The sequence below is a fragment of the Polistes dominula genome, unplaced genomic scaffold (assembly GCF_049000335.1).
Source record: "Polistes dominula isolate Pdom_NZ unplaced genomic scaffold, Pdom_raw_medaka contig_16, whole genome shotgun sequence".
Taxonomy (NCBI): Eukaryota; Metazoa; Arthropoda; class Insecta; order Hymenoptera; family Vespidae; genus Polistes; species Polistes dominula.
Genome location: NW_028301040.1, coordinates 2,607,875 through 2,632,859, shown reverse-complemented (window position 1 = coordinate 2,632,859; position 24,985 = coordinate 2,607,875). Strand labels below are relative to the sequence as shown.

Here is a 24,985-nt window from a genome sequence, read left to right as displayed (position 1 = left end):
CTGTGCTGCGACGAGTTTCAAAAAAAAAAAAAAAAAAAAATAAGGAAAAAAGAAAACAAAGGGGGAGATGAAATAGACGACAACGAGAGAAGCGAAATTCGAAAGTCGGTCAAGGATGTAGGGAAGAGTTTGTTCCTTCGATTACATTTTACGCCATGATCGATCTTTTTTCTTTCTTATTTTTCTTCTTCATATTATAGTATCAAGATTATTCATTACTTTTAAATGTCGATTTACGTGATATACGTACGCACAATTTTATATATACGATCAAACGCGTGTCATAATAATTCCAATGATTAACAAATTCAAATCGAATTTTCTTTAAAACGTAGAAAATATTTTTAAAAACATTTCTCCTTTTTCGTGTGTATTTTTAGTTTTTATTTTTATTTATGAAATTACAAACTTATTGCTAGTTATTATTTTTTTAAATTACAATCAACGTTATGTACACACCATTAAGTCTTTTATCGTATGTTTCTCAACTCAACTCATCCACATATTTAGAAGAGTTCGTTAAAATATTAAAGGTTAATTAAAATGAAATTTCGGTACTGATTAGTAATGAATAAATTAACGAATTAAACCACAATCATCACATCATCATTATTATTACCAATTATTATTGATAATGATTATTGATATAGATGATTACTGATAACCGATTGAGCCTAAAAAAATTGTCGAATCCTAACGACACAACAGAGTTATTATACTCTTCTCTGATTTCACAACAAAGTTTCATTTCTGCCGAGTAAATGGGACGAGAGTCAAATAATAGCGTGTTATTCGACCGAAAGCAAACAACTTTAAAAGATTGATAGTTGACATCCGATCGAGATAAATCAATTTCTTCACCATTGATCGTTGTTGTTAGCGTTTGTTAACCTTTTCGATTATCGGTAGGATCATTCGAGTATGATGAAAATCATTTATGTGAGATCAGAAATTTGATATTTTATTATTGTTCCTTGCAAGAACGATCTATCAAGTATTTTTATTCGACAAACAAAAATATTTTAGATGATGTATGAACATTTTGTAAAACGTGATGATAGAAGATGAGTTGTAGTGGAGATAACAGTATAATAATTACGTATTACTGATGAAATTGGTTATTTAACTTGAACAATTATTAGTAATTTTAATAAATACTCTTATAGACTAATTATTGAAATCAATTATCTCGTTCCTTCATATATAGAGAGGTACGATCGAAATAAGAAGAAATTTCATGATACCAAAAAAGAAAGTTAAATATTAATACCATGATTAAAACGAGATTCGTATTTATTCGCTATAGTACGAGGTAGACTTTATTCGAGCAAGATCGACTCCACCCAGATCTCCTTATTCGATAAATCGAAGGGCAAAATTTTCTTATTAAGTATTCGTAATAATCAAGGTCTTGAGTGAACAAAGGTTGTCCCTTATGGAGAGATACGAGAGAGAACGTATGTTAATGCAGAAGACGTCCTTATACCTTTAAACGAAGTAAAATACTTTTAATGTTTAACTTTATTCGAACACGCAAGGCCTATAAAAGGAATATTGTTCCAATTAATAGATAAATTCGACATTTTAAATGATATGTTAGTATTAATTATGTTTAACATCCTTATTAAAAGTAACAGGTATCTGTATCGTGTATATCATTAATTTTGTCAACGATCAAAGTATAGTAAGAAAAATAAAATAAAAAACCCAATCTTTAAAATATATAAACCAATATGCCAAATGTAAAACTAATAAAAATAAAAAAAGGAAAAGGGGTAAAACATATATGAAAAAAATAAAAAGCCGAGATAACAATGTGAAATGCGTTTGATAACATTAATTATATATTTGTCATAGTCGTAAGGTATTTTCAACAACGTTATACAAGATCAAAATTCGTGATTCGTAATTTGATAGAAAAAATGAAACCAAAAATAGTCGATCGTAGTTCATGTTCTTCTTTTAAACGTCGTTCCAATCCATTTCAATTCGTTCATCATCCTTCGTGAATCAGCTGTATCACGGTGATCTAGTGAACGAGGCTGATGGCTGGTGCGGCGTAAGTCAGATGAGAAGAGTGAGAGGTGTATGCAACTGGGGCTGCATGTGCGGCATATGCAACTGGGGCTGCATGCGCGGTATAAGCAACCGGGGCTGCGTGAGCGGCGTAGGTGAAAGTTGGTGCATGTGCAGCATAGGTGAGGCTAGCTGGATGAGCCGAATAAGCAACGGCTGCTTGTGGAGCAGCAACGTAAGCTGCGTATCCTGGTGCTGGTTCTGGTGCTGGTGCTGGTGCTGGTGCAGCTGCAGCGCAGGCTACGAGAACGGCAAATACTACGAACTTGTACATGGTTGATAGTTTCTTCGAAAAATTTCGAACTTCTCAACTTTACTACTAGTTAAAGAAGACTTGTAACTCTGTGGTGTCGATCGACTGACTGATGCCATTCCCAAAAGATTTACTCTTTTTATATACCTTATCCACGCCCCTAAAATCGAACGAAAGAAAGAACAAAAAAAACTGGTTCTTCGATGAAGAACCCGCCCGGCGGTTGGCACAGACTACCGGGCCAAGGACTTCCGGATTATAATTTCGTCGATTAGGAGATTAAGATCTTATAGCAAGACAGAAAAAGAGAAAGAGAAAGAGAAAGAGAAAAAAAGAGATATATAGATGTGGAGAAAACGAGCGTGTACGATATGTACGGTTGCGAAAATGTGTAACATTTTAAATCTGAGAGAAGGGGCTGCCTCCGACAATAAGTACACGAGAGAGTCTCTCCGACCGTGACCGTTTCTTCTTCTTCTTCTTCTTTTTCTTCTTCTTCTTTTTCTTCTTCTTCTTCTTCTTTTCCTTTACATTTCGTGATTCGTCTCGTTTTTTTTTTTTTTTTTTATATTTTTCAACGATACTCGATTACCACCACGCGCACGCGTTCCCATTTTTCACGTGGTACTCGTACAACTTCTCGCCCGAAATTATATCACTTTTCGAACATATAAATATTCCTACGTATTTTCTTGGTCATGCCATTTAACGAGATAATTATAATACGCTCAGAATAACGACCAAAATAGGAAGAGGAGGAGGAGGAGTTAACCTAAAAAATGAGAAACAAAAAAGAAAAAAGAACGAGACTGTTTTGTATTCGAAAAAAAAAAGAATAAAAAAAAAATTAAAATAAAAATGGAAAGGTTTTCTCCAAAACACGTGGATTACATGGGTTACGTGAAAAATGAAGTAAGTCGAGCGGATCTACTTTCGCGGATTGTGTCACAACGCGAGGTCTCCTGTAATGTGGCCCCCTCCCTCCTTTACCCTCCTAGAGACGACAATGTCTCCGTAAGTAGGCGTTCCAGTAGTCTCAAGTTGCCAAGTTGCTCAATATCGTGTACATAACTACTGATCGGTATAAGCGAATAATAAATACAACAATATGTGGTATGGTTCTTGTTATCTTTCATGTGTGTTATCCTGTCGCCAAAAATAAATTAACGATTACGACAAAAATCGTGACACTTAATTAACGTCCCTCCAAGGCACTCATCCCACTCCACCTCACCCCTCGTTCGTCTAACTAACCATTGTCCTACGTACATTTACATACAAGCAACGATTCAACACACGAAATATCTCTCCTAATATTTTGTTATTATGCAAATTTTGATATTATAATAATTACGTAACGCTGATCATATTTCAAAAGTACGTTCTACCTGGACTAACGCCTATACGATTATCAGATTGTCAAATATTATTTAAATGATTAATAAATAGGTCTAGAGTTTTCTAATTCATCATGAATAAAATTGTCATGATAAATAATTCATTATATTCTTATTGAGTTATACAAGAATTGTAATATATGGGTTTAACAAGCAAACTAGAATCAAAGTAAAGTGATTTTAATGCCCGAAGGTGCTTAGAAAACATCGACTTTAGGTTTCATGTGACTAGGAAGTAAGAGAAGAACGTGTTTTTCAACTTGTCTAACCATAAGCTAAGATATAGGCGCAGGATAAACCGATAACGATCCCGGATCCGTCGAGGATCGTAAAGGGCCGGTGTTATTGGTCCTTGGCAATGTTTCACGAACGAAGTAGTTACTTGAGAGAAAAAATCGACAGGTATTGAAAGACCCTGAAGGAGATCGAAAGGAAAGAAAGAAAGAGAAAGAAAGAAAGAGGATAATGTAAGAAAAGGTAAGAAGAAGTCATACAGGAATGGCTGTTAAATGGTAGAGCGAGGTAGCAACAGGACTCGCAGTAAAGCCATTCGGGAGTTTTGGTGGGAGAGGTCAGTCTTTCCGAATAAAAGGGCGACTACTCTGGTAGTCAGACATCACTCGTTCTCAAGCAACGTTTGAAGTTTCGATTGTCTCGATTGTAAAAGAAGAAGAATAATAATAATAATAACCATGTACAAGTTCGCTGTACTCGTCGCTTTGATTGGTTGCGTTGCTAGTGCACCAGCACCAGCACCAGGCTACTTGGCATCGCTGCATTCCGCACCTTTGGTCACAGCACCGGCCTCTGCTGTAGTGACAATTCCCCACTCAGTTCCAGTCGCCACCAGCTACTCCAACACCTACAAGGTCTCGGTTAAAAGCCCGCTCATAGTGCCTAGCTCAACCGTAGTAGCAGCCGCCCCAGCAGCAGTCGTCACACATACAGCTCCAATTGTCACCCCCCTCGTTAAAACTGCCCCAGTTATCGCACCTGCTGTACCTGCTGTAGTCGCACATCCCGCCTCCATCACCTATGCCACTGGATACATCCATTGAGAGAAAAACGAAAATCTGGAGAGGGGAGATGAACCATTTCGGCTCCGATTCTCTAGTCAAAAGGACACTTTTGAACCGGCTGTTACTGAAGAGAACATTTTCAACATTTGGACAAGAGAGACATTGGCGAAACTTGAAACAACATCATCATTATCATTATCATCTCACGTTGATATTATTTAACGCGATTGATCAATAAAATTCTTTATCTATCTCCACACAAAAATTATCGTATATTTTTTTGTTATTTGTCTCTCTCCTGCCCCCCTTCTCATCTTTCTTTTTTTAACTTTTTTCTCCCACTCGTCGTTAAATATAATCCTAGAACCAGAATCCCTTTTCTATACTGTTATTGAGTTTGATCATTTCTATAGACACATTTGTCTAAACTCTTACTATCTATTGCTTAAAAGAAATTCATGCGAGTTGCCTTACGTAATTAAAATTGACCAATTCAAATAGAAATACGTATATCGATTTCGTACGACTTGTAACATCGTACTTTTTATTCTTCTGATCACATATAAAACATCTTTGAATGCTATTCAAACATTTGCATTCTAATGTCGTTTGTTAGATCTATCTAAAATATAAAACAAATACTTGCATATAGGCACATAGAATGTGCATGCATATATTCGTTGGATACGATTCACAACATGTAGGATAATAGGCTATTAACTTGCTTTTCTAATGAATGTTCAAAGTAATATTGCGTAATAATATCAATAACTCTCCCGTATTAATACGAGGGCGACTGAGTAAATACATTTGAACGCTTACTCCGACCAAGTACATACGCATTTTCGATAAATTACGTAATAAAAGTTACGTAATTGGATCGATCCGAAATGTATTCATCATTCTAATGAAGATGTGTACTCGAGCGCAAGTCCCATCAACATGTCCACCATGTGTCTTTCTGTAATTTCGTTCAATTCTTGTATTCATGTTACTTTTAATAAAAAAGAAAAATGATTATAAAAAAAAAAGAAGAAAAACAATTATTACATTAATAATAAAATGTGTTCATATCTATCAGTAATATCAATGGATATCACATAAGGTAGTACCCCCCTGTGAAGACCGAAATTTCCATGCTTTTTCATAAATTTTTTTGAATAGAAAAACAAAATGCGATCGTTTGGAAATTTTAATATGTTTTTATCAATATCTTAAACTATATTTTAAATAAATTTTTTTAAAAATTTTAAATAATATTTTAGACGTCAAATTGGAGTCCCCTAATTCAATTTGGAGAAGCACAGAGCCTCTGTAGCCGTCTAAAACAAAACAAAAAAACTAAAAATACTTATTATTCTTTAGGCTTAATTATAGACATGATACCAACAATATGTATATTTTTTTCAAAAAAAAAAAAAAAAAAATGACGGACGTGTGAAAAAATTATTTCAAAATCGGTGCTTTTTTTACCTTTAATTTTTTTAAACCGACACAGGGGGGTACTACCATAATTTATGATACAAATTATAAATTTCTTTCAATTCTTGATCACAAATTATTTTGTAAATTTTTTTTTTTTTTTAAACAAATGCAAAAATCTGCAGATTTTATTTTTCAACAATTGTTTCTACGAGCTATGAATTATTCTTAAAGATAAACGAAATGTAAAAAAGCGAGTTGTCGAAGATAAAATAAAAAGAAAAAAGAAAAAAATACCGGAATACGCGAGAGCGTAATAGTATATAGACAATAAAAGTTACGAACATGAGGTAAATAAGTACAAAATGGCAGACCTCGTAGGGAAACGAAGAACGGCAAGGATGGTTGTTGGTTCTGGTGGAAAAATCAATGATGGTATGCGAGAAGGAATAAAATGTGAAAGAAAGAAAGAGAGAGAGAGAGAGAGAGAGAAAGAAAGAAGTCCGGTTTTACTCTACAACTGAAACGATTCGCTAAAAAATCAACGCGAGTTATACCAACGTGAACACCATAACCAGGATATCCTCTAGTGAACCGATAACGAGGAAACGAAAATCAACATTATGAAATCTATTTTAATTTTAAATTAACTAATGATATGGAACTAGAAGAAAAAATTATCGAATTATCTGATCGTAATTTCGATAAGACCTTGAGAATATGTTCTCAGATGCGAATGAAGAATATCTTTGATATAATCACGCGAACGCAAACACACACGCATACACACTTATGGTTAATGATCCTGTTACATTTTATAAAATTATTGTTTATTTAGAGAAAAACTAATAACGTGTCTGATTTATATGCACACAAAAAATTCCTAATACCATTTCGTATATCTAAATTTTTTAATCTTACGTAAAATCCAATTAACAAACTTGATCGGGGTTTGTCAACTAAAAAATACTCGACTGAACGAACCTATAATATAGAACCAGAATCAGGGTGTAAATACTGAACAGACCTGTCCCGAAGGTCTTTCGAAGAGCACAGAAGTCTTCTACTATATAAACCATGGAGAATCTCATTCGTGTAGATCAGTCGCAGATTCTCAAAGCGCAACTGGAAAACGAAGAAGCTCCGACATGTTTAAGTTGGTGAGTTTCGAAACAATCATTTTCATTTATCAAAATAATAAATAACCAAAATACTTAATAATAAACAAAAAAGGATTTTCAAAATTTTCTATTATCGATTTTCAATATTGTACAACTTTATAATTAAAGCGATAAATCTTTTAACAACTTCAAATAAAATCTGTTCTATTTAACAGGTGGTCCTGTCCGGTTTGTTAGCCGTTGCTTTGGAAAACCAAGCGCAGAAGATAAATCTGAAAATGTAGCACAAGACGTAGAAAAGGCTGCAACCATTATCGCTGAAAAAACAATCGAAGCACGTGGACATTCGATCATTCACCATACAGCACCAAGCGTTCCTGTAGCAGTACAAGAAGGATCTCCTAATCTTTCATTAACGCTAATAACAGCAGACGAACTCTTACAATTGCCGGAAAAAGCTGATAAGTTGGATGAACCTTTGGAAAACTTGGAATTCCCCAAAAAAACCGTAGAGTCTCCCATCCAAGAAAAACAATTATCTGATCCACAAAAAAGTAACGAATCCAAACAGGTCAGCCAATCTTTGAAGAAAACCAAATCTTACAGACAAATCCTCATTGATCTGCCAAAATTTGAAATTCCGATTTGATACAGTTTCCAGTTAATCCTGCTTTAAGAACACTCGTAATACAGAAAACTGACGAACCCACTGACAAATCTGAATCACGTTCTGCACTTCGTACTGTACCATTCATCTACCTACCTTCTTATCTACATCCCTACCTGGAATCTTATTATATCATTAATTAATTATTATAACTACCCAGCCCTCAATATTTGCTGAAAAATCTATCAGCAATTATATTGCAACACAACTTTAGAACTGACATTCTCAAATGATTATTCTTTCATCAAGGATTCTATCTTAGTGAACTAAATGGATTTGGATTTTCATCTTTTGAAGAATCTACCCTAAAACACAACGATGATCTATAAAGCGAACAGAAACATCCACCACATCGATGACTCATCCTTGAAATTTGTCTATTCGCGTTTTGTCAATCAACGGTACCAGAAAATAGTCGACTATAAATTTTATTTGTCATTTTTAATAGCCTTTCATTTTTTTCCTTCTTCTTTTATTTCTTTCTTTCGAACGACAACGCATTCGCATCCCTTGCAACGAGAATCATCTTCGTCTTTCGACAATAAAATCTTTCATTTTGGACAATCCTCAATCACGAGAAATATAATAATAATAATAATAATAATAATAATAATAATAATAAAACATTGTTTATTACATTAAGTATTAATTTTTAAGTAATTGTCGATACACATTATCTACGAATAGAAACGAATCAAGCATTGTATGCGTAACTTGTACTCATGCTTTATACATATGTTGTTCATTGTATTTACAATACATTTATCATTCTACAAGCATTCATTCGTAAGAGAAAAGAAGAAAAAAACCTTTTTAAAAAAAATCCTTTAAAAACAAAAAAACTCAACATTTATAATAAAATCCTAACGAAACACGTCAATCCTGTCTGATAAAAAAAAAAAATATCATCACCGACAAAAAAAAATAAGTGATAAAAAGATTGGTTCGTCAAACGTCAAGGTCATCGAGATTTTTTGACAACGATTGATCTCGTTGAGATACAAATGGCCCCAATGCATCGGTCGAACTAAAAATAAGAAATAATAATAAAAAAAAAAAAAAAAAACAACTAAACGTTCGGAGATTTTACTTTGAAAAAAACATTTCAATATTGATCGAATGACTTTCGAAAATTGATATTTCCGAAGCAACGATAATAACTCGAACGAATTTGATTATCGCAAAGTCATTCTCCGATTACCACATTGAATGTTCCTTCTTACTCGATATTTCTCAATATTTTTCTTCCCAATATCATTTGAAAGAATAAGGTTGAAACTGTGTACTCAAAGGTACAGACAATAGTATTCTCAAGGAGTATGGTCAAATCGAAGGATACACACACCAGTTTAACTTGCCAGTCCACGATCGTTACGAGTTACGATGTGCAAACTGGTCACGAGTATAATACGTATTTTTGTTGTCTGACTAGGCACGCCCTTATCCCTTCCAAGTCAACCACGACCCATCCGTGTTGGGTTCGTTTGGAAAAAGAAAATATCGATGAATAAAAAATTGATACAAAACTACTTGTCCTTTTTCATTTTTCACCACCGTTGCCAAGTAATAGCAAAATTTTATCATTTTATTTTTCTTATTTTATTATACCTAAGTACTCGTTGTATTAAATTGTTGCATTGATTTTTATAAAAGAATCATTTTGATTTTTTCTTTTTGTTGTTGTTGTTGTTGTTGTTGTTACTGTTTTTTATTTCTTATTTTTATCTCGTTAGAGAAAACCGAGTGGAGAAATTGAATCGACAAAGTATTGGCTGTTTCTTATTCTCGTACCTGTAAACCCTGTCTGACTTATTCCTTGGTTCGATCGCCAGTTGTAAAACCACATAAGGATATCTACGAGTATCCAAGGTCTCGGGTGAATGAACGAGGAGAATTGCCAAGTACTCTTCTCGTTTCTTCTCTTCGTGCAATCTTTTCTACACTCCTTCTCGACCTATCGACTTTTTCTACATCGTTTATTTTCAACAATCCTATCTGTTTCTTTTTTTTTTATTTATTTATCTTTATTTTTTTTCCATACATATTGTTTTTTTTTTCTACGAACGTAAAACCAATAAAATTACAAGAAACAAATGTACAGAACTAAATACTAAAATAAAGAAAATACTAGAGCACAAAATATTGAAAAATATTGAATACATGTGTATTTAATATTAAAAAGTGATTCAATGTATTTTTATTTATTTTATAATATTTAATTTACGATTTTACATGTCTATCCCTTTTCAATGATATTATATAACATTTAATATTTAACTCGATGAATATTTTCTTTTCAATCGATAATATTACCAATAACGAAAAAGGAAAGATATATGCATGTATATCAAATGATGTATAGTTAATATTGAATAATCGATACTCGAGTATATATATATATATATATATATATATATATATATATATATATATATATATATATATAGTATCATACATTATGATGCAGATAAAAATCATTTAAATTTGTTGGCCACCATAAGCTTATAAGCAAAATTTTCATTATCGTAAAATAACGTTCATTTTAACTGTCATGCCCGATCTGTAATTAATTTTAATATTTATCTCGAGTATTGCGGTTGACTAATGCATAGAAAAAGAAAAGAAAAGAAAAGAAAAGAAAAAAAAAGAAAGAAGGATTACGTTTAAAGAACAAGTTGTAACCTGTCTCGCAAGATACAAGTATCTTGAGGAATCGAAAGTGAGTCGAAATACCGGTTTATCTGTAATTTAATCGTAAATTAATTGATCGTTCAACAATATTATGTACCGACCTCTAGCTTGATCTTGACGATCGCTCAAGATCACGGCCCAATGATTGATTTATTTTATTAACCAATAACATTTCTTTTCTTCTTCTGAAAATCATCATCAATTCATTTTTTGCATATAATATTCGCGAGAGTTGTTTGACAAAATATTACATACTATTCTTTGTTTTTCAAAAAAAAAAAAAATTATTATGGTTCATAAATTATGGACCAGGTCATAAAATAAAGGTGAGTTTGACTGAAAAAATGAACTCTGTTCAACACGATGTACTCGACCTTAACGAAAGAAGATAATCTAACTGAAAGCGATAAGAGAGAAAAGTTATCGTACGTGTACGTAAATAAACCGTGTTTAGAGGAAGATACATAGACAGTGTACCTTGTGTACCTTGGTAGCAGAAAGGAATGCGCCTTGTGCGTAGGGACGCTTCTCTTAGGTACTGGAACGAGTCTACTTTTTTCGCTGGTCCTCAGAACCCCTATAAGTACGAGTGGTCTTCCAGCGTCCTCGCACAGAAATACAGAAGAATCTCATCGTAAGCGGTTCTACAACATTTTCTTCTCCTACACAAATCCGCAAACATGTTCAAATACGTAAGTTGATAATTATTCTATTATTCCACATTATATTGGTTTGTCCGGAAAGTTTGTGCCGATTTTGACGAAAAATTGAAACGCAACAAATTTCAGTTTTTTTCATTTGGTATATATTTTTTTTAAATATATATATATATAAGTGCCTTTCTGTTCCACAATCTTTTTCCATCTTTAAGGGTAGCTTCAAAATTTCTGCCTTCCAGAACTTCTCAAGTTTTTTTTTAGTAAAACAAACTTTATGCCATTTACCAAAAATCGGCACGAACTTTTCGAACAACCCAATATATATATATATACATTTGTTTGTTTTAATTATTATACGTTACAAATGTATAATTAATTAAATTGTTAATTGTTCAAAATGGTTATTTATATTCATATATATATATATATAATATAATGTAATATATTTGATAATATGTTCACAGTTAATCCTGTTTGCCTTCGTTGGCTTAGCCTGGTCTGCCCCAGCACCTGCACCTAAACCAGAACCAGCACCAGCACCGTCTCCACTTTCAGTGATATCAGAAATCAAAACACCAGCATCCACCGCTAAACTGACACCCCTTATCACACCCATCGCTTCGCCTTTGATTCCTCGTTTTGCTTTTTTACCCCAAGTACGTAACAGATGATTTCGTCTTTGGTATGTGCCGTTAATTATGACTAGGGTTACAGTTTATTTTATAATCAAAATAATTCTAATGTAAAATCAATTTAATTCTTTTTTTTTCCAATTTGTCACTCATCCCATGGTCATAATTACCGGTACAAATAGCAATCTCATTAAATTTTCTCATTCTAATAAATTTCATTTATTCAATTATCTTATTATTATCGATTTCTTGTCTCACGTATATTCTATCATTAATTGGATAAATATATACTGTATAAATCCGATAATCTGCATCCTTCGATTATTCACTTTTACATAACTAGGATACGTTAGAATTATAAAATTTATTTGCAACGAAATTGTTTGTAATAAAACATTGTATATTATAAATTTTTGTTAAACGAACGCTTAAATTAATTCATGAAGAAATTATTAATGATTTATCTAATCTTTTATTTTTTTTTTTTTTTTACAGTTAACACCATACACTTATACTTATGCAGCACCTGTTGAAATAGCCGCTGTACCATCCAGTTATTCGATCGAACAACACGGATACCACATTACCTACTGATAACCATGATCTCGCTTCCTTCATTTTCGGCTCAAGACAACATAAACATTACAGAGAACTATCTTACCTTTCACCGATAAATCATCATGTATCGCGTACTGATAAAATCATTCACGCAAAAAAAAAATACTAGAAGAAAAAAAAAATGAAAAAAAAAAAGAACATTAAAACTCAACATTTTTATTTATTTATTTATCACTCAAATGTAACATATGTTATCCGATTGAAAATTCCTTTAAAAAATTCCCTTGCTACGATGATCGTTGTCCTTAGAAAATATCCTTCATTGTTCACACCACTATTATTATTATTATTTTTTTTTTAAAATGTTATAAACGTAGTTTATGAATAATTCAAATGTCCAAAGAAAAAGTCATTTAAATTACGACTAATTACAACAACGAGTATCTCTTTCGGGATAAAGAAACAATATCGTTTACAAAATAAAAAATCATAAGAGAGGAGAGAAAAGAAAAAATGACAAGTGTCGTCCTTGTTCCCCATTTTCTACATGGACGAATAAATAGGGAATTTGATTCAGAGAAGTAAATAATAAATAAACGAGCGTATCGGTTGATCATCGCGCAGAATGCGATGAAAAGGAAAGTGAAAAAAGATCGGAAACTTTCTCGGAACTTCATCGGAACTCTTAACACGTTCATTGACGTCATTGCACCTTGAATGGGACGGGTTGTTACGTAATATTGACTTAACGTAAAGAAACCCTGCCCAAACAATGTTTTTGATCCGGCAAAAATGTAAAATCGTATTTTATTCGATCAAACATAAATTATATAAAACATATAAAAGATTAGAAAATGATAAAGTATAGAATAAAAAGAAAATCAAAATGTCCATTGACTTATTACTTGTTGTCGTTATTGTTGTTGTTGTTGTTGTTCATGTTGTTGATTCGATGCACACGTGTATTAATGACGTACGTGAAAAAATAAGTCATGAAGTTGTTACCTTCGTTTTCTTTTATTATACATGCTTCGAAGGCAAAGTCATGATACAAAATTCCCAGATGTAAAATTACGAAACGCAACGAGCTAAAACACGCGACGGAAAATCCCTATTGTGCAAGAGAACGGATCGGGTGCATCGAACGAAACCGACCAACCACCACTCAACACACAAAACGGGTTTTAATCCATTTTTTATATATATATATATATTTTTTTTTTCTTAATTCTTTCTATTTCTCAATTTTACAAGAAGAAGGAAGAACATGTAACGAAATTTAATGTTTCCTGGTAAAAACGTTAATGAGAAAATATTCTGTAATAATCTAAAAACGAAAATATTTGGTTTCTCATTGAACAATGAAAAAAGTTTGATATAAACATTTGTTTATAATACTACATATACATAATTTAATCGTATAAACGATCTCTTTATTCGAAAACTGTTATTACACCCGGTTAGTTCTGAACCATCCTGGAGACAACACTTTCTCCCGGAACCTGAAAGACAACACACAAAACGAAGGAACTGCGGTTCGGCTCAACGTCTGTTTATTTCGTCAACTTCTTATTATTCATTAAAAAACAAAAAAAAAACAAATCTATAATCAAGGGTGTATTTATGCAAAACAAGGAATGTTAGCTTAAAATTTATAAATGATTTGAATAAATAAACAATATATATTAATTTTATACTAATTGTGTTGAAATATTTTACATAAAAAAGTGTGAAGATGAATTAGATGAAGATGAAAATTAAACTATGCAAGTTCAAAAGTTGCAATTCAAAGTTGACGATTGAAAATTTGGCCATTTATTTTGATAAATGATAAAATTAACTTTTTTTTTTGTTCAAATTTCTAACTAAATTTACTTTCACAAATTCTTCTTACAAAAGAGTATCCAAAAATTCTTTGGATGGTCTAACTTTTCTTTGAAATCATTTGAAATTGGTAAAACGATTCGATCATAAGTACGGACAGTCGAATTTCAGACAAGATGATGTCAAGGTTGAGAACGAAGAGGATCACGAAAAGAAAGTGTGTGTCGCGTCGTTCGTCCGTTCGTTCGTTCGTTCGTTCGTGTGTATCGTCTATGAATTACTCCTTTTTCTAGGTAGTGGTGTTCAGCACGTGTCATGTTTCCTTCGGACACGATGGAAGACCAGCCAGGATATTCTACTCAGATATACACCGACGAACTTAACAATCTCACGGTTCCGCTCTTCTACCTGCGATCCAAAATCAGAGGAACAAACGAACTCAATAAAAATTTCACTCGTCTCCTACGTATTCTAATTTTTTCTTTTTTTTTTTTTTTGAATCAATATAATCGCATTTAATTTATGATTTCACTTCATTTATTCGTCCTTAATATTCTATAATTCAATTTTTATTTTTAATCGAAATAATCAAATGAGATTGGACAAAAATATTATTCTACGTGAAAATTAATGTGTTTTTTTAGAGGGTTCCTGCTAAAGAAAAGAAAGAAAAAGAAAAAAGAAATAAAATTAGCCTCGAAACAACATTGAAATTTTCCAAATAAAAAAACCTATAAATGTCGTAATAATTTTACTCTAAAAAATAAACAAATTTATTTAGAAATATCCTAGTTTTAAACTAAACAATATTGAATAATATTTGGAACACTCTGTATTAAATAAAAATATATTAGATTGGTCAATAAGTCTGTGTGCAATTTTTTTTAAATTAATTAACACAGACATATTGACTAATAATTTAATTAAGCATAATGTTGTAAACAAACAACTTAATCCGAAAAATTTACGAAATATCACTCTGCAATAATATTACAGTGAATGGGTTTGTAAAGTTTTAAGCCTAACATAAAAAAACAATATTATTTTGTCAGTCAAATTAACTTTTATTTTTTGACATAGTCCTTCTTTCTCTTTTAAAACGTTTTTAGAAAAGAATAATAAATTCAAAACTATTCAACCCACCCACATACAATTATCACATTACAGCAATGCCAATATATTAGCCCTTGACCTAAATTTGAATACTTTTTGGAAATCATGATACTATTAATATTTTCTGTATAATAAATGTTTAATAATTATTAAACGTGATAATTAAAAATAATATAAGCAATGTTTTAATACCAATCACGAGTCTTAAATATGACGTATAAAAATTGTTCGTAAATTTTTTTGGTATATATATAAATTGGTAAAAGGGGGTTGCGTATATTGCGAATAATTCGAGTTACGAGCGAATCCGAAAGACGGATGTCCGTTTGAAGAATGAGTCAGACAGATGTTACCCCACCATGAATGTTCCAATCGCGTAGCTGCCTCAGCATCCCCGAAAGAGGTACGAAAGTATATAAGATTCGAACGGTCTCGGTAAAAGCACAGACCAGTCTTGTACAACTTGGAGAAAGTATTATCGTGATAAACAGCGAGAGTCCATCGTAAAAGGTTCACAAGGTGTGTGGAAGAAATTTCCTGTGTAATCAACTTGTGCAAATAGTAACAGGTATCTATCAATAACAAAATTCGTTAATTAAACATTTTTAAAAATATATAATATTATTTAAAGAATTTTTTATTTATCTAATTTCAATTATTTCCATAAAATAATAGCAATTAATTAATTTAATTATAATAATCGTATTGTTTGATATATTAGAAAATGACGGATAGGGGTTGGGGAGGGAGGTAATTAATACAAAAGTTAATTGAAAAGTTTTAAACACTAATGTCAAAAAACAAAATTGAATTTGTTTAACAAACAAAAAAATGACCTCCAATCCACCCTCATCTTATAATACAAACTCGTGCATCCCTTGTTAAGTGAATCTGAATTTAATTTATAATTTTCTTTTTTTAACAGACAGACATTAAAAAAAGAAAAGACAAAAAAAGAAATGAAGAAAAATGTAAAGAGATTCACCTAAGACAGGGTTCAATGATTCCTTAAACTTTCTCCTCGTTGCTTCGTGTCACCTGAGTAGTTGTCGAAGTTGTCTGAGAAAATAGCCATTGTGTGTTAACGATGAACGTTTAACAAGACGATTTCTTTCCATGGCCTATATAATATTATCTGTAACTATTTGAACGTTTCTTTTTTTTTTAAATATTTCACTTTTATCATTGTCTATATTTGGAACTTTTAGTCCCGTTCTTACGTAAGAACTTTCACCGTATCGAAACAACGTCTTAAAGAATAGACCAAACATCTTTTTTTCTTGGTATACCCGATATAAAAGAATATATTAAAGTTCTGTTAACCAGTCAAACGACTTTCTCTCAACTTCCTCTTACTTTCGTTGACCCTATCGGTTACAGGATCGCATCATCGTTCAATTATAACTGATCACCTTCTACGAAACTTTTCAATTCACTCATGTAACTACTCGTTCAAATAAATCAATAATTCAATTAACATACAATTTGAGAAATTGATTAACTTGAATGAAAGAAAGAAAAATTAGAGCTATTCTAACTTTCAATTAAGAACATGAAAACAAAGAGTATCATCCTGTACCATTTAAACACTTCACCGTGCTTTAAACCGATGAATATTCATGCATGATGAATAAATTATATTCGATTCTTCTCTGCATACTTTTCTTTTTCTTGTAATCTTCAAGTGCATCTTTCTTTCGTGTCAGTACGTTGGCTGAGTAATAAAAACAGATCGGAGAAAGGTGATATGCACTTTCACAAGACTTGCTTGAGTTAAAGCAAAGAAATGAAGACGTACACGCAACTTTGGTAAAACCCACGTCGCAATTGAATATCCATGAAATTTAGTAATCCTGACCATATAAATATTATGTAAATCGTGTAAGTTTTGCAATTAAAAATTAGCACTTACGAAAAACAAATTTGACAACGTATCAATAAGTATTTTAAAAGTTCCTAAGAATTTTTATGATGAAATAAAAAAAAATAAGTGTGTCAATGATGGTAATAAAACGGATGAAGATGAAGAAGAATGATCGAAAAATGATATGAGAATTAAATTATTATTGTTACCTTGAAAGAATATGACAAAATGATACTTTTCCTCTTTGAATTATGAATCGAACGACTAGATCACACCTACGCATGATCATAATTTGCATTAATTCTCGAGTATAAAGAACTTTCTATACATTTACATAAAATATTTGTTGAAAAAGAAAAGTATGAAAGGAAAATCGAGAGAGAAAAAAAATTCAAATGAAATTAGACGAATCGATATTTCATTGAAATTTATTTATATTTTTTAGAATGAAATTCTGGCCAATACTGCTAGCGTGTCTAGCAACATGTACGTTGGCAACTCAAGTGACGTATCAGACGTCATCTTCATCGCAGAGTTCAAGTAATACGAACCAAAAACAGCAGCAATGGTCTTATCAAGTTCAAGATTTGCTTGCTGCATCTAACACGCAAGAAGAATCATTTCATCCCGTTTCATTTACTGCACCTGATGCTCTCAAACAAGAACAGTCGCAGCAACAGCAATTGTACAACCCTAATATCCAATCGCAATCTAGCGGTGTTGCTGAAGCGGTCGATCAACGAACGGTAAACACATTGAAATCAAAATACGATAGAAAAATATTATATTCAAAATTAAGAAACATTAATTAAACAACAACAAAAAACACATGTGTGATTTGCAGGTGGATTCTGTGATCGATAATATTCTCATCTACAATCGACAGGGACGCAATCTCGAAGGTTACGATGAACTCTACGCTGATCCTGACGTGAAAAATGCTCTCCAATTAGGAAACGATACTGTAGCTCGTAGTTACATCAAAGATAAACTATGTTCGCTAGGTCTCATGAACGTGAGTTTAATATTTTATTTGCAAAAATAAATAATCAATATTTTATACTTCTTTCGTCTGAAAATAGTTGTCATATATGTATAAAAATGCACACACCAAATGTGACAACTAATTCGAAACGGAAGAAGTAATATTTTTAACTTCGATACTTTACAGTCAAATAAATAAAATGTTTGTATTTACACAGTGCGAGAATTTAGAAGGTCGTCGTCCATACTATTCACCCCATCGTGATATTCATCCCCAAGATGTAATCTACGCACAACCCGTGACAATAAAACCCGTTGGTCGCCCATTACCAGCCGTGCCAGTGAAACGACCATATGGTTATGGAAAACCAGGACCATTAGGACCTGGTTTCGCTCCTGGACCGATTTTATCAGGACCACCACCACCATCTTTCATCGGAGCCGGACATGGACCAATTTATTCTAGACCCCCATCAAGTTTTATTGGTTCACAGATTGGTCTGAAGAAACCAGGTGGACCTATATATGGTACAAAACCGATTTATGAACCTAGCATTGACGCCGAAATAGATTTCGATAATAAATTTCTTAACAAGAAGCAAGTGATCCTACAACAATCGGATGGTTCCGTACAACAACACGTTCATCATCATTATCATCATGGAGATTCGATTGCTAACGCTGGATCCACTCCGATAATTGGACCTGGTCCAATTGGAAGCAATGGTTTCAATGCATATGGTTATGGCAGTGGTGGTTCTTACACTGGAGCAATCAACGACTTCGAAGATTATAGAAAGAATTTTAAAATTAAGGCAACTAACTCCGGTAACAGTTTGAACGAAGCAGCATCGTCCAACAGTTATGCGAATGCTTTTCCAACTTACGAGAAAATAAAGGGTGAATCTACAATCGGTGGATTAAGTTCGGTTAATACGGGAAAACAATATTCTGGATTCGGTTCAAGCAATTCCTACATAGCCAATAATAATTTTGCTTCAAACGGTAACAACTTTGCCAGTGGTCTTGGATCTTTTGAAAATGGTTTCGACAATGGATTGTCATCGTCAAGTTACGAAGACTGCGTGTGCGTACCTTACGAACAATGTTCAACCATCAATCATGTTGGACGTAAAGATGATCTTTACCTGGCAATCGATCCTCGTAATCTTGGTAAAGATATCGAAGCTGAAACTGTTGAAGTTGTTGTCACGGATGGAAATGGTACAATGAGCGTCGTAAGAGTCCCAAAAGGAGTCAACATAACTAATGAAAATGAATATCGCAAAACTCAGGAAAACAATGATCAAATATCGGATTCTGAAGAAAATAACGATTTTGTTCCAAGTGAAAAAAGATCCAAAAGAGATACCATTAAGAGATCTGAACATAATGAGGACAAAAAATCGGAAGCTCAAAGCGTAAGTTGAAAATTATTTCTATCGTTTCTACTACTTTAAAAACGAGCTATCTGTTCGTAGCGAGAATCAATCCAATTCTAAACTTTCCCTTTCTCATTTTCTCTCTGACTTTCTTTATCTTTATTAATACATTTATGATATTACTATTGTCGATTAAATTATAACAACAGCAAGGAAACAAATGCTCGCCTCGAACCGAATGCTCGGAAGTTCATTATTATTGCTTTTATATATTATCAAGAATATTTATCACTTTAACAGGCTTCCGTTCAACGTTGTTGAGGTGGGTAAAAAAAAAGAGAGAGATCCGAGTTTCGATTGATATATATGTCGATAATTATGTAAATGTAAAAATTAGGTAAATAATCGAAAAGAGAAAGGGAAAGAAACTAATGGTAAAGCTGCTAACACTTAGAGCGTTTCTTAAAAATAAAAAGAAAAAAAAAACCAAAACTCGGATCTCTAAGTGAATCTTCGACTCTCTCGTTGCAGAGATTAATTGTCGGAGATTTGGACACCTCGAAACTGAACGTGAAGCCTACTTGGGGAGTTAGTTTCGGTCTCCCCCAAACTAACATTAATCCAATAAATCCATACTATGGAAACGGTGGAAACGGTATAAATCTCGGTTTGGTATCCGTAAATCCATTCGTAGCTGTGCAAGTCACCAAAGATGAGTACGGGGAGAAAGTGATTAAGCCATTGGTGAATCTACACTTAACACCAAATCCAGGACTCGTTCATAAATTGGGAAACTTTCTAGCGCATAAAAAAGAAACTCTATTGGGCAATTACGCACCGGAGTATTATCCAGCAGGGCCAGTAGTTTACGAAAAACCGATTAATCATTACCCTTCCAAACCCTATTACCCAATTAACCATGGTGGTCCTTTTTATCATGAAAAACCCTATCACCACAATTACCATCATTCCAATTATCATCAGAGTCCTTTCTACCAAAGTGGCTATTCTGATTATTATCGTAATGATGACGATGATTACGACTACTCAGACGATTTAGAAGATTATAATGATTACTATAGAAATTCTCGTACAAATGCATCGTACAACGACGATGCTAGAAGAAATCATTACTCCGCTAAGAGTTCATCGAACGAAAGACAAAATGGAAAGATAGCTTTTCGAGATAGAAAGAAGCGTGACTTGAAAACGATCGATAAAACGGAGGAGGTAAGAACTCGAACGTAGAACTGTCCTCCAAATCAGATTCATCAAAGTGTTGCAGGGTCATTAGAGAAACGACATGATTACCAATCGCTGACAGGAACCAAATGACGTGATATCGAGTTATGCAAGAATGCATTGTCATTATTGTACAAACCATTTTAAGTATAAATAATTCATTCATCATATCGATCTTAGGAATATCCTTTTAAAGACAATATTGTGGACATGTTCATAATTATTCATTAAACATCAAATGAATGTGTAATTAATATTAATAATATTATACTCATGTTTATTCTTTATTTCCGAACAGAGACAATTCGGTCGTCCACCAGCTTGCGGTCCACGTCACGTTTGTTGTCGAAGTAGCCAGATAATTGGTTCGCGACCACGACCTGGTCAATGTGGTACCAGATATACCAAAGGTGTTAACGCTAGGATCAAAACTCCAGCATACGTCGACGGAGATTCAGAATTCGGTGAGTATTCAATTACAAGTAACCAAAAATATTTGTACAAAAAATAAAAGGAGACTATTATAGCAATTAATTTATATTTATATATTTAGGTGAATATCCTTGGCAAGTGGCTATATTGAAGAAAGACCCCACCGAGAGCGTTTACGTTTGCGGTGGAACATTGATATCGCCACGACACATTATTACCGCTGCTCATTGCGTAAAAACCTATGCTGGACGTGATCTAAGAGCTAGATTAGGTGAATGGGATGTCAATCACGATGTTGAATTCTATCCTTACATCGAACGAGATATCGTCAGCGTTTATGTGCACCCGGAATTCTATGCTGGTACTCTTTACAACGATATGGCCATCTTAAAACTTGATCATCCAATTGATTTCGATAAAAACCCACACATCAATCCTGCTTGTCTTCCGGACAAACGTGACGATTTTAACGGAGCAAGGTTTGTAATACACTGATCGTAATTATAAAACTTACAAATGGAAAACATCGTTTATTTATTTTTCTTTGATGTTCTTGTTCAGATGTTGGACTACCGGTTGGGGTAAGGATGCTTTTGGTGACTTCGGAAAGTACCAAAACATTCTTAAAGAAGTCGATGTGCCTGTTATAAACAACCAACTGTGCGAAAGTCAAATGAGGAGAACAAGACTTGGACCAAGTTTCAATCTTCACCCTGGTTTTATCTGTGCCGGAGGAGAAGAGGGTAAAGATGCTTGTAAAGGAGACGGTGGTGGTCCCATGGTCTGCGAACGTCATGGACAATGGCAACTTGCTGGAGTTGTGTCTTGGGGTATTGGATGTGGTCAAGCTGGGGTTCCTGGCGTCTATTCTCGCGTTTCTTTCTATCTCGATTGGATCCGACAAGTGATCAATCAATATTAATTTATTCATACTAATTAATTATTCTTCTCGAAGTAAGCTCCCGCAGTCTAAAGTTCGCTATCAATAACATATTGTGGAAGTAACCACAATTGTATTATTTATTTTGCCTCTCGTGATATTGAATTTTATTTAAATCTTTTTTTAAAACAATTCTCTCATTAGGTTGGCCACCATTGTATATTTAAGAAATAATTTATTGTACATACTTTTGCTAAAAATAACTCGGGCTTATAAATATAATATTTAACATATGTTTATTTAATGACTTCGTTCGATTCACGATATCGATCGTAATCGTCAAATATTTGATGAAAAAATGTGATTCGGACTTTAAGCTAGTTCGGATCGAGAAGTAATGCATTTTCTTTGCAATCTATTTATATTTTTATCAATAAATATTATCATCTTATAATATATTTATATTTGCATTTATTTATTGTACATTTACCATACCCATACATTCTAAAGTACTACAAATTGTACGCTGATAATATCAACACCTACTTTATCTACACTTACATAAATGCCATCTACAATCGATTTACTTCTACTTTTTTTCATGTTATGATTTTAGGTTATGTATAATCTGTACTAACCAAACTTTTTAATTCTCTAAATAAAAAAGGAAAAAAATCAATTAAAATAAGTAAGAAATAATGTTTAATTAATTAATATTACCAATTCTATTAATATTAAATTTGATAATCATGTTACAGTAAACATTTTATTATATTAAAGTAAGAAACTTTAAAAAAATGCCTATTAAATATATTGGTCGCACAACATCATTTAAAGGGAAGACGTTATGGGAAATCTTAGGAAATTTAAAAAATTTTGGTGTAGGAAGGATGGTAATACGTAATAGATTTCAAAGATATCCTGAACCTTGTTTTATGAGAATACTTAAAATTGCTACTCTACCTGCTCCAAATAAGGAACTGCAACCACATGTAAGTTATAAAACGGTTTATAATATTTTCCCATATAAATCAAAATACAAATTCTAATGTTTAAATCTTATTCTACAGGAAGATCGAAAGATCGTAGCTCTTATTGAAAATACTTTCCGTGGAAAAACCTATCCACCTGAACAAATAGACGGATGTACTTATAAGGCAGATTATGTTTTGATCCCTAAAGACGAAGAGGAAAAATATATGTATTACAATGATCCATTGAACCCAAGAATAGTACCAAGAACAATGGAATATCCACCTCTCCTGAAGGAATTAATAATTCGTCAACGACAAGCAGCAGGAGTGACAGTCAAAGAGGATCCACAATTAGAAATTGTCTACCAATGGAATGGAGTAAAACGATACAGGTTGGCAGAAGAAGGAGAAGAACCTACTGTTAAATTTGGAGTAGATCTTGGAACACCTATTAGTCCTAGTCTTTACGCGAACATCAGAAAAGAGTCGTCGACGACGTAAAGATTCATTACAGAATTATGTATATAAAGGATTTTGTCTTATAGATTTAAATTTAATAAATATGTTAAATTTAACAAATGTACCTTTGATATTTACAATTATGTTGTCTTATACTTTCCTAATAATTTGTAAAATTCGCACAGATCATCTATCTTCTTTTCCATTTTCAACTTATCTTTTGGTCCTGAAATGAAATTACACTTTTAACACATTCATTATCGTACCATAGACAAATTAGATTTCTTATTTTTTGTATCGATTATTATTACAAATGTGTAGATGTAACAATAGTAAAATAATACCTAAATCATTGTCCAGTAAATTTTGAGTAATATCTGCTTTCTCCTCAGCAAGAGCCTATGAGATTTACAAAATGAATCAACGCATTAATATAATATCAACGCATAATTATTATAATTTCAAATACCTTCCAAAATTGTCTCATTTCTTGTACATTATCACGTTTTCTAACTAACCAACCACGTACGTATTTTTGTATATACAAAGCTGCTTCCTCTTTGGTTAATAACCAGGACATTGGAAAGATTGGCCTTGGACTATAGAATACAATATTTTGAAATATTATATATAATTTTTTAATTATACTAATTTATCTCTGATCTTACTGTAAACGTAATAATAATTTAAATTGTGGTATCTCAAAAACCGTATGCCATTTAATTTTACGTTTAGGATATTTTGGATTAAGGTTCCACAAAATTTCAGCCAAATAATCGAGACCATTAAATCGACTTTTCTGTACCTAATTATAATTTATAAACAATTACTTTTAAATATATTGTTCATTCTATATATAACAAGAATTATCAAAGTAATTTACTTTAAGTACATCCCAACGACGAGCTTCAGCCAACATCTTTTCCATTGCTGGTAACAATAAAGGAAATATTTCTTTATTCAAATAATTCGATGGTTTATCTTGATAAGGAACTACGATTGACGAATCTTCCTTTTCTTTTTTCCATTCGGTATATTGAGCTCGTTTTTCCTCGTATTCATCAATAATAGACTGCCATAAATTGTATTCTTGTTTATCGTCAACACGCGATTCTCTTATGCAAGAATTCTGTTCTTTTTGACACTGAATATCATTTTCAATATCCTGAATACAACTGAAACAAAATTTATTCTTGGCAATGTATTCTTTGGCTAACGTAGAAAACATCACATCGATTTTTTTTTTTAAATAAATGATTAAATTATTTAAATGACAACTCTCTCGTTCTCTCTTTTTTTTTTGTATTCGTTCGAAGGAAGAAAAAATAATGAATGA

At 32.6% G+C, this 24,985-nt stretch overlaps 6 protein-coding genes across 6 annotated transcripts; 4 read left to right on the top strand and 2 right to left on the bottom strand.

The window, feature by feature from the left end:
- Window positions 1–1,856: 1,856 nt before the first annotated feature.
- On the bottom strand, window positions 1,857–2,423 carry LOC107064922 (uncharacterized). Its single transcript, XM_015318118.2, has one exon. It carries the CDS (start codon window positions 2,348–2,350, stop codon window positions 2,030–2,032), a length of 321 nt encoding a protein of 106 aa, XP_015173604.1. The 5' UTR covers window positions 2,351–2,423; the 3' UTR covers window positions 1,857–2,029.
- Window positions 2,424–4,418: 1,995 nt separating this feature from the next.
- On the top strand, window positions 4,419–4,784 carry LOC107064921 (uncharacterized). Its single transcript, XM_015318117.2, has one exon. The coding sequence runs from the start codon at window positions 4,419–4,421 to the stop codon at window positions 4,782–4,784; it is 366 nt and encodes a 121-aa protein (XP_015173603.2).
- A 6,542-nt stretch (window positions 4,785–11,326) lies between these two features.
- LOC107064828 (uncharacterized) lies at window positions 11,327–12,685 on the top strand. The gene is made up of 3 exons (XM_015317906.2): window positions 11,327–11,338; window positions 11,770–11,961; window positions 12,433–12,685. The coding sequence occupies exons 1-3, from the start codon at window positions 11,327–11,329 to the stop codon at window positions 12,529–12,531; spliced, it is 303 nt and encodes a 100-aa protein (XP_015173392.2). The 3' UTR covers window positions 12,532–12,685.
- Window positions 12,686–17,742: 5,057 nt separating this feature from the next.
- LOC107064833 (uncharacterized) lies at window positions 17,743–22,405 on the top strand. Its single transcript, XM_089174585.1, has 6 exons — window positions 17,743–18,042; window positions 18,141–18,311; window positions 18,499–19,701; window positions 21,203–21,368; window positions 21,458–21,815; window positions 21,898–22,405. The coding sequence occupies exons 1-6, from the start codon at window positions 17,743–17,745 to the stop codon at window positions 22,256–22,258; spliced, it is 2,559 nt and encodes an 852-aa protein (XP_089030711.1). The 3' UTR covers window positions 22,259–22,405.
- A 383-nt stretch (window positions 22,406–22,788) lies between these two features.
- Window positions 22,789–23,773, top strand: mRpS34 (mitochondrial ribosomal protein S34). The gene is made up of 3 exons (XM_015317913.2): window positions 22,789–22,904; window positions 22,975–23,208; window positions 23,287–23,773. The coding sequence occupies exons 2-3, from the start codon at window positions 23,014–23,016 to the stop codon at window positions 23,689–23,691; spliced, it is 600 nt and encodes a 199-aa protein (XP_015173399.1). The 5' UTR covers window positions 22,789–22,904; window positions 22,975–23,013; the 3' UTR covers window positions 23,692–23,773.
- A 137-nt stretch (window positions 23,774–23,910) lies between these two features.
- LOC107064829 (IQ domain-containing protein K) lies at window positions 23,911–24,877 on the bottom strand. Its single transcript, XM_089174560.1, has 3 exons — window positions 24,533–24,877; window positions 24,318–24,454; window positions 23,911–24,248 (listed from the first exon to the last, which is right to left on the bottom strand). The coding sequence occupies exons 1-3, from the start codon at window positions 24,875–24,877 to the stop codon at window positions 24,089–24,091; spliced, it is 642 nt and encodes a 213-aa protein (XP_089030686.1). The 3' UTR covers window positions 23,911–24,088.
- Window positions 24,878–24,985: the final 108 nt, after the last annotated feature.